The 13,594-nt window shown below is 40.2% G+C and overlaps 1 protein-coding gene across 1 annotated transcript in view; it reads right to left on the minus strand.

The window, feature by feature from the left end:
• ube2j1 (ubiquitin-conjugating enzyme E2, J1) overlaps positions 1-567 on the minus strand; it is a 35,955-nt gene extending 35,388 nt beyond the window's left edge. Inside the window, exon 1 of the mRNA XM_035143913.2 lies at positions 232-567. Coding sequence (XP_034999804.2) covers positions 232-262 — 31 coding nt within the window. The 5' untranslated portion in view covers positions 263-567. The remainder of the gene's footprint in view (positions 1-231) is intronic.
• Positions 568-13,594: the final 13,027 nt, after the last annotated feature.

The raw sequence follows: 13,594 nt of genomic DNA on the forward strand, positions 1-13,594 counted from the left end.
TATTCCCATGTAATTCACAAGTGGGAGAAGCTAGCAAACATGTATACGCACTAAGAAATAAGAAAGTTAGCATGTGGCTCGTGTCAGTGTAGTGATTGTATTCTTAGGGACGCTGTCCACAATGACTGCACATAAATAAAACACAGTAAATAGATGTGTTTCCGATGTGTGAGGTGTTAGGAAGCTCACTGGCAGCTGCAGCGGGGGGGAAACATTTGAAAATGAGCTTACCTGGACTCTTGAGGTTATATCTATTCTCCATACTGGCAGACGTTGAGCTCAGGTAAGTGTTGACGTGCTGCTGAGTTTCTTTTGCTGTGTCGCTAGCTAGCTACCAGCTACCTGCTAGCCCCGGCTAGCTCTCTTCGCTCCTACGCTATGGGCAGGACGGGTCCTTCCGTCTGTCCGTCGCCTCGGTACAGTGGTGAAGACGGAGGCTAACTGAGACGAGCCGCCACCGGAGTAGTGAAGAGATTGTTTCTCAAGTTATCTGTAGTTTCTGTTCCTGAACGCATCCGTGGAAACGTAAACAGGAAGTGAGTGACTGGCTTGTCAGGCGTTTTTTTCTCCAACGTCAGTTAAAGAGACCTACCCCTACCTTGCCTTTGATTGGCTTACCTTGATGTTCTTCCGTAATTCCAACCAATAATCAGTCTTCATGTCGAACCTAAGCCAATCAGAGACATTACAGGGGCGGGGCGGCTGGGGGAGGATGGTGGGATAGAGCGGTTGTTAAATGTGTTTTCTTCCTCTGCTGCTCAGATCTTATTATAGACACTGTTGTATTTTCTTTGTGATTGTGATTCATTCATACTTTATTGTAAACAATGACTTTAAGTACAAACCTTATATGTCCACATTTCGAAACTAATGCAACTTATGCAAACAACTACTGCAACTTTGCACACATGTCTCTTGTTCATAGTTTGTCATCTCTTTAGTCTCTTGTTTATAGGCTTATTCGTTCTTCTATTATATTTAGTACTTAATGTGTATTTTACTACTTTATTGTGTGTCATTAACTTAGGGTTAGGGTTAGGGTTAACTTATTTTTGAGCTATTTTAATTCTACGTGTCTTTTTTATTGCTACTTCGCTTTATGTGCAAAGCCATTGACCTGCTGCTGTAACACAAGAATTTCCCAATATGGGATCAATACAGTACATCTATCTATCTATCTATCTATCTATCTATCTATCTATCTATCTATCTATCTATCTATCTATCTTATTCTGGTGTTGATGCTGTATTAAGGGCAAACTAACGCAAAAAAAGTAGAGCAAAAATTAAATAAATAAATATACAGTATATATTTATTTACAACATACAATATACAAAAAGGTCGCATTGAAGATATTTTGCAAATATATTTAGTTTACTGTTCCATCCTTTGATATGGGGTTTGACATTTAAATATTTACGTCTATGAATAAACTTTTTTACATTACATTTAGAGGAGCCAACCCTGAAATGAAGACCAGAGTTCTTGTAAAACCTTTTTCCATAATCTCAATGTCCCCAACATGGAAATTATGAGTTATCATTATAGTTAAATCTTGTTTGAAAGAAACTATTGATTGGATAAATGTCATTACAAATATTAAAATGCAGCTTCTTTGGCTTTAGTTATATATATCTATGGTTTTCCTTAGGGTTTTCCTTGCTTCTTTCTCACCATCAGCTCAAAGATAATATGTTTTAGTTGATCAGGGTAGTATTTTGTTGATAAAACATATAACACATAAAACAAACTTATAGGTGAGTTGCTTACTGCTCAAGTCGACTCCTTCAATAGAGTGTCTTTGTTTCTGAAGCAGTATTAGAGTTCAGCAAAAACTGTTGTGCTATTAAGATTTGAATCTTGACTGAAGCCATCAAGCCACTGAATAGGCCTATTTGACATTGAATGATTGCCGAACATTTAGTGTTGAAATAGAAATGCCACTGAGTGTAAAACACTGACATAATTTACTAACCATCTTTCTGAATTTAATTGGTCTGAATTAGTTTTTCTTATTTTTCAGCAGTCAGTTTAAGGACGGTCATATTTTGAGCTCACAAGACCAAAAATTCAGGTACCCAATGTGATAACAATGTTTTGAAAATATATTTATATAAAGTATGTGCCATTTATTGCATCACTGGTACTGGGTACCTTGTAGCCATGAAAATTTTAACCGCATGAAATCCTAATTTATTCCAAGGAATATAAACTGGGGTGCAAGCTGCCTCGGGCTGAAGTCAGTGCATACATGTAAGGACTTCGTATTTAGGTTAAGATCGTCATGGTTACATGGTTACAAAGTCCTTACATGTCATAAACTTCAGCCCAAGCCTTCTTGCACACCACTTTATATTCCTTGCAATAAATTGGGATTTAAATTTGTTCAGACTTATTAGCTGTTTAACAAATAATAGATGTTGTGCTCACAAACCAAGAACACCTTATCAATATATATTCTCTGTTACTTCTGTAATATTTGTGGCTCTATAGATTATGTGAACATTTTGATTATGCAGATTGTGCAGATACTCACGCACAATATGTGTGAGAATTAAAGCTTCTTCTTGCTGAGTGCTGAGGGAAGCTGGTACCTAATCAGTGGGTGTTTCGAGGCGCTGTCAGGTGAAGAGGCAAGAGAATAATTACATGTCCCATCTTTCCTTTAATGTTGCCTTACTTGTTACTGCGACTGGCGCAATGTTGATGGCAGGCTTGACATCTCCCAGGTAGATTTTTAAACCACCTCAGCACGACACACAGCTGACACCTTTCAAATCCCACCGGATAAAACACTCCCACTTGATTTGTCTCTGCTAATACAGTGCATCTTTATGTTTAGAGCAGTTTAAACCTAACTGCCTCTAGCCTGTCTGCCTCCTCCTGCCCCACCCAAGAACCTGTCAGTTTCAGGGATGAAGCAATACACAGAAATCTGAGTTGCAGCTGGTTACAGATGGTTTAGAAGCTCAGTGGAAGTGAATGTGGTTACTCTGACCTAGACCTGTTCACATGCTCTTTGAGTGTTTTTAAAGTTTAAAGCAATTAATACAAATCCAAACACTATAACTTTGTATCATAGAAATTGAATACTGCCTCGACATTACATACAAAACTAACATTAGGATGTTTTTTTTTTTTTACTCGTTTCCTCTATTTCTCCATTAATTTGTTCTTATTATGGTGTATTTGTACATTGTATTTGGCAAACATCCCAAGGTCAGATCAAATCTCTGCAGCTCTTTAAAAGCAACACTTCTCCTTTGTGACATGGTCCATCGTCCTGCTGGAAAAAAACATTAGAAGACCGCAAATTGCGGGATGAACATGTATAGCAGCAGTATACTCTGATAGGCTGTTCATGATTAAGGGCCCAAAATGTCCCAGGACAGTTGACACAAGGCGTTGGGTCCATGGATGTATCCATCCTGACTCTACCATCTGCAGCCTCAGCAGAAATCCACATTCATCAGACCAGGCAACTGTCCATTGTTGGTGCGTCTGTGTCACTGCAGTCACAGATTTCTGTTCTTGGTCTCATGGTCTTCTGCCGTTGTATGATAGTTATTTTACATTTTCTAGTTATGATGATGATGATAGACTTTTGTTTTGATAGATTTTTTTGGTTTCCATAAAAAGATGGGGCTATATACATAACATTTTTATGTATATGCATGTATATAAGAAAATATTCCTTTGGCACAAACAATGGACCACATACCCATTGACCATGCCCATGTGAGTACATTTAATTTGTATTCAGAGTTGTATTATACAGCAGAACAGCATTCACTGTTTAGACTTTAGACGAGTCCTTGATTGCAATCTATTTACATCATAATTTCAAACCAACCACTGGGAAAAAACACCATCAGATCTCCAGATCACATTGCACAGCAACAAGGAGCTACTTGACCACTGACTCATGTCACACCACATCAAGTGTAGTTAATTTATTCTGCATGTGTGCCCACGCACTTCAAGCAACGCAGTCGATTGCTCTGGTCACATACTGATGCCAGTGGCGTTCAAAACACACCACTGCAATGTCAAAGCCCCCCGGAGTCAGGGGCATGACATATACTCCACACTGGTAACCTTTGGTACATAGTGCAATATTCAGAGATGAAAAGTCTTCCCACAGCTGAAGGGAAGTATAGGGGCTGCTTAAAGATACAGAAAGCTTCACTGAGAACTTGGAAGTATTAAATCTGCAGAGAGAAGACCAGGTCAAAACCGAGAATATTTCAGGTCTTTATTTAGATAGGATGGATGGATGGAAGGATGGATGGATGGATATATAGATAGATAGATAGATAGATAGATAGATCTTTAGACCCGAGAGACCATCTTTAGAAGGTGACGGGGGTCACTCACCCCAACTCCCCACCCATATTCACCCACCTATTATCATGTGACCAAAATTAAGGACGCTTGTTTGAGCCCCTCTGGCTAAAGACATAAGTTGCTTCGAAAAAGTTAATAAGCAGGTTTGAGTCAAGTTCATTTTGTCACACATTGTTTGACAGATGTTTTGTATTTCAGTACATCAACTTAAGGAAAACAATATACCACGACGACAATCGGTGTATAATTTAAAGAATTCTTGCTCAAGGACACTTCGACAAGGCAGAGGATTACTAACCTCAAATACAAGCTAACCTCTGCTTCTATGGAGACCTCAGGAATCATTTCAGCATCACAAATAAACAAACAGCAGGCGTATTGAGTGTTCACTCATCATCTCATGGGTTCGGGTTAGCCCTGAGCAAGTAAAATTGCCAGATCCTCAGAGCATTTGCAGCCACTATCAACTGTTTCCTTAAGCTCTCGATCACTCCTGGTTTTCTAGACAGTGGGGACTGACAAGAAATGTAAGAGGAAAGCCAACAATAAACATTCAAAGTTAGCCCACACATTAGCATGCAGGGCCCGATGTTTCTGTTTTTAAATGTGTGTCATGTGCAGACAAGCGTGCATTTTCACACACACGTACAAGCACACACACACACACACACACACACACACATTCCCTCTCATACATACACATAACCCAAAGGACTAATGCGCCTCATCAGTGTGCTGAATAAAACAGTAAGATGTGGTTGCAAAGGATAGAAGGGAAATTGATCGGGGATGATTTCGCTGGGAGGGGATGTTTCAACAGTTTCAACACCAATCTGTTGAAACTTTAAACTCACACAAAGGTATGACTCACACAATGAGGTGCAAACAATCAATCCATACTATTGAAATATGTAGAAATCTGGGGGCATCTCTATGTCATGTCTATGCAGTGGTGATGTCAGTTGTGAAGGCGAGAGATAAAGAATATTCCCATGTTTGCAACGTTAGGAGGGATGTGGTAGCTAATATTTGACTACACCCCTCCTATTTGCCTTTAATTATACAGACACTAAGCAGCCTTAACGTATGCTGTTTAATGATGACTTTCTCCAAATGCCATGCTTGTTTACTTTCTTGTCCCCCAAAGTCAATTGCGAGTGCTCGAGCAATTCCTTTCCAGTGATGTCACACAGAATTCCTGATTGGAGTGCAATATGGTCTCTTTAATGGCCTAATCTGACACAGTAATCAGACAAAAGGATCCTGTAGTCTGACCCAGGTATTAGGTTAACCTTTCTAATTCATAATACATTTAAACATGAAAGCTTACTTCTACTCAGCTAAGGTAGACTAGCTACCTTTTTGGCAGGACCATAGACCATGCATAAGAAGATGGATGAGATGACAGCTCCCCAAAAGTGAAGCCAAAGCATCTTAATCGCCACCTGGTGGCTGGCCGTAATACATGTAAAAAATTCCATCTCCTCTATGTTAGTGGATGGGATATGAGCCAATTTAAAGGTCAATGGCTTTATTTCTTTTTAGGTACTAAAATCCCACTGATGTATGATCAAGTGTTCATGTTTCTGATAAGTTGGTAATTTGATGCTATAAAAGGGGGTAAAACGTCATGATTGACAGCTGAGACTGACTTGCAATTGGTTGAGTGCATATACTGGTGGGACTTCGCTACCCCGGCTCCATCCCCTGATCACCACTGGGGGCTCTGCTCCAAATGCACAAGATGGTAGCGCTCATATCCCGCATGTTTTGGCTTCATTTGTGTGTAGTGGGAGGAAATAAAGACACGCTGTCCATCTTCATTTACAATTTATGGGTGGGACGAGTTTATTTATTCATGATATTCTGGATCTGATTTTAGTAACTGTTTAGGAAGTGAAAATGTGTTTTGGCTTTGAAGGGCAGTGGGTTTATCAGAGCGAGCTTGTTCAATGCAAACAGCTGCCTCCCTCGATAGAGAGAGGTGAGACGGATTCTCACTGGGGGAGATTAGATTTATTGTTAGCGTTAAGAGTTTAACAGCTACACCTTTTATTTAAACACTTGGCGCATCTAACTCTTTCCCTTATCAAAAGGTGCAGGGAATCATTGTACCTTAAACAGGTTGCAAACAGACATTAAAGCAATAGTGTAACATTATTTACAAGTATGCGGAGTTCCTTACTGAGTGGATATCAATCACGCCGAGAGGCATCAAAGAGACATTGCAGTGAGTTTGCCAGGTTCTACTGTGTGTGTGTTGTGCGCTGTGACAAGCTTCACTTTTGATTTACTGCCTCTGGGCGCTACCTCAGCACACTGAGACAGATCTTTGAACTCACTGCCCAGTCAGGGGGTAGAAAACTACACACTGCAAATCCTCTTGTTGCCAGTGCCAAGATGGCAGAGAATTCTTCTGCAAAGCAGCTATAGTCGCACAGGTCAGATTGCAGCAGTCGCTTTCTAAAGACATGTCCGCGATTTCAAAATCAGGACCAAGGGAGATGGGATGTCGGCTTAAGATTCCTTTGTTGGACTTGTCGAAGGGGGCACGAGTGACAGCGTACTGTAACTGCACTGAAGCACAGTTTGTCAGCGGTATTACAGATTTTGATTGGATCCCCCTGTGTGGGGTTGCTTGAAGTGACATCTCTGGGCACTTCCAGGATGCTGCACTAACAAGCTGCTGGTGCATTTCATGGTTTGGTTAGAAGTACCCATAGGGTAGAGCTGAGGGTGTAGTCTGATGCTTGTTCACCTCTGGCCTCTCTCCCTCCTGCTTGCTGGATGTCCAGAATGCTGGGTGCGCAGGGATGTGGGGACTTATGGGACTAATGTCATGATGGATGGAGAAGAGGGTGAAAGTTTGGGCATGGTGCTGTCAGTGAGTTTTTTTCTCTGACATTATTGCATGCTATAAAAGATTGTCGACACACTGGGTAGACTTTTGCTGGTGGTATGAGTCATAACCAATGTGATACTACTCTATTCTATTTTTCCCACACAGTTATGGAAGTGATGAAAGGAGAGTAATGTTTCTGCCCATTTCCCTTATCAGCCTCTGCCTCTTTGTTCAGCCTTCGGTGCACATAAGAACAGACAACTGCACCCCCACATGATAAATCAGTGATGATTGTGTTCAGGTCCATGATCACAGAGGGTTTCATCACTGGGGTGTGGTCACAATTCCCATGTACTGGATGCCAGTGGCTTCAATAGGTTAGTTCAGTGATCCAGTTGATTAGTGCTATTCTATCATTAAGCATAGACATCCTGATTACAGGCATACTGCAACAGGGCCCATGTGTGGAAGGGTAAGGAGGGGCCGGTTCCACTCTACCTCACCTATCTCCATTACACATCACTCACACATTTGTTGTTGGGGTACAGTGTCTTGTCCAAGGACACTTCGACACACGGAACGATCTGAGGATTGAACCACCAACCTTCTGGTTTGTCTATCTCCTGAGCCACAGCCACCTATCTCCCTGCACACCACACTGGCTTCAATATCCCAAACTTACCTTCCTCTCCAGCTCCATTGGGAAGGAGGCACTAGAAGTAGAACGGAGAAAAGGAATCCTCCCTGCACTATTTTCTTTGCATGGATGTGCAGCTCCTTTGATTTTCTGGTTCATGGAATGCCAGCTTGCCCTCAGGGAGCTTTTCAGCACTGCCACCGCCCTGTTTTTCACCATGTTTTCCATATGTGGGAACTGTGCCCTAATCATCTCATTCTACATCCTGCATTGGAAGATTACTGACACTTGCCACTTTACTCTTTTTAAGCCAAAGCCACATGTCTCTGATGATTCTACAACACATGCCAGGACCTGACTGCCACCACAGGGAAAGTGCTCTCCAGCCAAGTCAGTGAATTCCGTCTTGCTCTCTGTCTGTCTTGATGCACTATGCACATGCTTGTCACAAATAATGTGGGGTAGCTGCGTCTGTTACAGCAGAGATAGTCATCTGTCTTTGTGATGTGCTAAGGCGTGGTCACACAGTAATCTGTGTTGGCATCTTGATCAGGGATTTCACCACAAGCGTGACACCATATCTCTTAAATAGTCCTAAATGATGAAAGCACCAGGTTAGAGTGCAGGGTGGGTGGTGTATTATGATGGAGGGGATGTTTACCCCATTCATCAGTATGCTGGCTGGATGGAGATGTGGCCCATCATCACATCACGTCAATTTTTCACATCAGGTTCTGCAGCATTTCCACCTCAGTTCCACACAAAGCTGTCATGCTAGGACAACGTCACTGTGGTGGCTGACTTTGGGGAGGGGGCACATGCTGAGATATTTGAGGTGTGAATTTATATGACCATTATTGGACAGATTTTTCTCTCAGTTATTTGTTTGGCGGTTCTGGATTGCTGGGAGAACATCACATCCCTGCAGCCTTTGCTCCAGTGGTAACAAATAGAGAAGCCTGTTAAAGGTGTATCGTGTACAAAATAGAAATAGTAGTAACTTGGATGTCATTCCAGTTGTATGAGTACCTGTGTAAACCTCTACCACAAGCCCAGCTGGGCCCTGGTCTGCTGTTCTGTTCCTGCACTGATGATTTCAAAGGGAATCGAGCAGCTGTTGCACTGGAGTGTTATGGAATGTAGTGGCTACCTCCGTGCTTGATGGTGCAGAAGTGGAACAAGGGATAAATAAATAGCAAATACATGACCAAGAAGGTGCTCATAGAAATTTGAGTAGCCTTTTTCTGTCTCTGTATAGAGGCCAACACTAATAGGTAAGGTCAATTTGGCAACCACACTGTCAGAGATGCTGCACCAATGCAATAATATTATTAATATTCATTAATATTAAATGTTTATTTGTCTTTTACTGAGCAGGCCTATGCAAAACCACTTTTATATATTTTGCTTGATTACTCAGGGGATAAGGATTTTTTATTTAAAAAAAGAAGGCATCAGGGAATGATTTTCATGAGTGTGGTGCAGATCCAAATAAAAACCGAGATCTAGTGATATTAAATGTGATTTCAGGACTGTTGGGCCTTGGAGGAGGTACGAGCTCAATCTAGTGTCAATCTAGTTATTCATTAGATTTAGAGGAGCTGGTAGGTGTCGTTTTATGCTGTGGACAGAGCCCTGCTGTTCCCCCCAGGCTTTATGTAAAGTTTCCGACTCCAGCTCTCTCCTGAAGTGAAATTGATGTCAGTCATCTTATACCTCACTAGATTTCATATTTCCAAAAGACTTTTATTCCGAATGACTTAGTCTGGTTTTTAGTCAAGATTAATGGAGAATTTGACAGAATCATCATGGTCCGGAAGTTGTTTAATGGCTTATACATTCTGCCGAGAAAAGAATTGTAGTTCAATTGCTAAACATTTTTACACTTGTTACTATAAGTATTAGTATAAACATCAATCTTGTACTTGGTCTCATGAAGTAACAAATATAATGTATTAGACAGAACGTTTTCTGTTAAAACAACAGTGAGAAAAGCAAAACTCTCCTAAATATCTCAGTTAATCTGACTTGTTTTATCGGCTTAGTCCTCAGTTTCATGCGCCTCGTTCACAGAGCAGTCTTTTCACACTGTGACTCTTCCAGCACGTTTTTTCTCTGTCAAACGAATAAAAATGATGAACACCAACACAAACAGCTTCTCATGGTCTGTGATAATGAGTTAACACTTCTGCTACGCTGCTTCAAAAATGATGGTATTTGATTTTGACACATCTGGACCATCAGCTGACAGTTGGTGTGTGTACAGATGAATCTCTAATGAAGAGAGACGGATAAAAAGCTTTATGTAATGTCATGAGGTTGGCTCTCCATCAAGTGCCGCAATCTTCCACCCACCAAATCCAGATTAATTCTGTGTGCGTGTGTGTGTGTGTGTGTGTGTGTGTGTGTGTGTGTGTGTGTGTGTGTGTGTGTGTGTGTGTGTGCTTTGTGTGTGTGTGTGATGGGCAAATCTGTCAGTTTCTCTTAGCAACTAACAAAGAGTTTATGATAATTATTCGTGCTGTGTGGTTTAAAGTACAGAGGCCTTGAACGCATCACGTTGCTGACACACATTTACATACATTAGAGATTAACACATATAGATCACATCAGAAATGGCCTCTTGTATGATGCACATGATTTGGTCATTAAAAAATGTTTTTTTTCCAAGATGGCAGACTGTCACTCTCAATATCATGACTCCACTACACGGTCCAATCAGGGTTTAGCCTTTGCTGCCCTCTATTGGTTTGATGGACGAAATGCAAAGAGACAGACTCACCCCAGATATCAGTAATCCAGCGTTGTAACATTTTTCGTTTGAAAAAATAAACTCCAGAGAGGTTTGCAATTCCATTACAGATATTAACATAGATCTGTATATGCTGAAGTTAGAGCTTAAATTATAAAAGCAAATCATAATAATGATACATAGGACTGAAATGCATATATAAATAAAATGTAAATTTACAAATTAAATCCATTATACAAGTTAGTTTCAATAGCTTTTGCACAGTATTTTAAAGTCTAGTTTTTATCATAGCAAATGGTGCTATGTTGAAATTGATGTCATACGGTAAGTATTTTTATTCTTTTATGACAGTATTAGTATTTGTTTTTATGTAATTGTATGTGTTTGTACTTGTGAAGCACTTTGTTTTGAAAAGTTCTGTATAAATTAATTAATTAAATTAATTATTATTAATATTTATTATTATTACTAATATTATCAAAATATCTCCGGTGAAGTTCCCTTTAAGCTTTAAACCATATTGCACTGAATTCAGATCAGTTTGATGTGTGTTGAATTAACATCTCTAACATCTGATAGAATAATATTAAAGAAAAGTTATATTTTTCCTGTTTTTCAGGACTATTTCTATTCTGGACACATCACAGCTGAAGTATATCTCTGTAAAATCATTTTTATTAAGTATGCAATGCAATTTTCTATTTACAATACTCCTGTAATGATGCTTCAAGATACAGTTCGCATAAATTAGCAGTAGGTGGTGCTATACTCTAAAAACACTATCAAATCCTGTGACGTGTTTTGGTGCAACAAGCTCTATTTCAGGTTACTTGCTGTTTATCTATCCATTGTTCAAAGGCACTGTTAAAAACAGGCCTAATCCTCCCTGTGGATTAACAACATGGGCCATGTTTCAGCTTGTTTTGATATGAAGACTTAAATATTTAATGGAGCTGTAGCCTCCTCATTGGATTCTTCTCACTCAGGACACTGGAGGAGTATCCAGTGTGTGATCTGTACACCAGGAGCAGGTTTATACATTGAAACATTGTGGGTCAATGTCCAGAGAAAACAGCAGGGCTCTGTTTTGTTACCTTTCTGATTGAAGGATGGACAGAAGGGATGGACAGTGTGACCTCAGGATGAGATCTGTGCTTCAGTTCTTCTGTCATACAATAAAGCACTTCAACAAAGCTTGAATGTTCTATGAGGATTTGTTGGACATCAATAAATCAAACGTATCTCTGATCCAGAAAAGTCTCAAAGTATGCTGGCTGGATGGAGATGTGGCCTATCATCACATCACGTCAATTTTATAAATCAGGTTCTGCAGCATTTCCACCTCAGTTCCAAGCAAAGTTGTTATGCTTGGACAACATCACTGTGGTGGCTGACTTTGGGGAGGGGGCACATGCTGACATATTTGAGGTGTGAATTCATATGACCATTATCTGACAAATTTTTCTCTCAGTTATTTAGTTGGCGATTCTGGATTGATTGTGCTCAGATTTCTGGGAGAACATCACATCCCTGCAGCCTTTGCTCCAGTGTTCTCAAATAGAGAAAGGTGTACCGTGTACAAAATAGAAAAAGAAATAACTCGGATGTTATTCCAGTTGTATGAGTACCTGTCTAATCCTCTACCACAGGCCCTGAGGTTCTGCTCCTGTACTATGATTTCAAAGGGAGACAAAAAATAATTTCGAATCGAGGTCATTGACACCTTGTTTTTAGCCTAAACGTCCAACAGAAGTGTCTAAACTAGCAGACGTTAGCACGTCCGACAGTGAACACACCGCATAGGAAGATATCAGCGGACCTTTAGGCTAAAACTTGGTGTAAATGACCTTGTTTCGAGTTGAATATGAATGTCGGGGCTTGCAGACACTTGGATGACACCACAGGAGCAGTATGGAGGAATGTGATGTTTTTTCTGTTGTTTTATTACGTCTGAAGAAGGACTCACTAATGACTTCAATTGTATTGGATTCTGCTCCAACAAAGTTTACCCCTGAGGCTCCAGAAGTGTTTTGTTGACTCAAACACTTCACCCACTCCTCCATCGGCATAGTGGTGAGTATCTAGATAATTAGATAACTATCTATCCCTTTTAAAACGATTATCAACATTTTTAAATCAATTCTAAAAGTTACTGGAAGCCAGAGTAACAACTTCAGCACAGATTTATAATCATATTTCCCTTTTCTGTAGTTAAAACTCCAGCAGCTGCATTCTGGAGTCGCTGCAGCTGATCCAGATGCTATTTACAGGTTCCCATGAGCAGTGCATCACAGTAGTCTAGCCGACTGGAAATAAAAGCAAAGTTTTTCAGAGTCTTCCTGGGCTGCAGCTTTTCATACGTCCAGTCATTGATTTAGCAAACATATTGCATCTGTAAACCTCTGTGGCTGTGATATCTCAATCCTCATTATGAAAGATAAGAGAGCTGATCAGTCCCTTTTATCACTTCGGTTTTATTGAACAATCTCCAACTCTCTGAATTATACATTTTCAACCTATTTTCTTACTCTCTTTTCTCTATTCCCGTTTATTCCTCAAAGATAAGCACAAAGATACAAAACTCACAACTCCTGCTTTTTATGTGTCGTAAACTTTTCCTTTTGAGGATTGATAAAGGCCCCAAATTTCCCTACGGGCTTTTTGGTGTCATTATACTTTCCTCTGTTGGAGTCGTTCTTTGTCCTCTTACTGTCAAGGACAAGACATTGGGACTGACAGGACTGATGGTGGTATCCCAACAGATGTTGTATTTGAATCACTGAGTGGATGGACACTTCATCAGAGCTGACACCAGCTCACATTTCACTTTAATGTGGATTTGAGGTTAGTAAAACTGATCAGTGCCTTAAATACTCAAAAAGCTCAAAACATTGAATTAGCCTGGTGGGTTTTACTCTTTACTCCCTGACCACATCTTTGTATCTCATGATAATTAGATAAGTGTTACTCAACTCTTACTCTATTATGTCCGTTTTTTTATTTACCATGACAATT

Source organism: Hippoglossus stenolepis, chromosome 20, assembly GCF_022539355.2.
Source record: "Hippoglossus stenolepis isolate QCI-W04-F060 chromosome 20, HSTE1.2, whole genome shotgun sequence".
In the NCBI taxonomy this organism is placed as follows: domain Eukaryota; kingdom Metazoa; phylum Chordata; class Actinopteri; order Pleuronectiformes; family Pleuronectidae; genus Hippoglossus; species Hippoglossus stenolepis.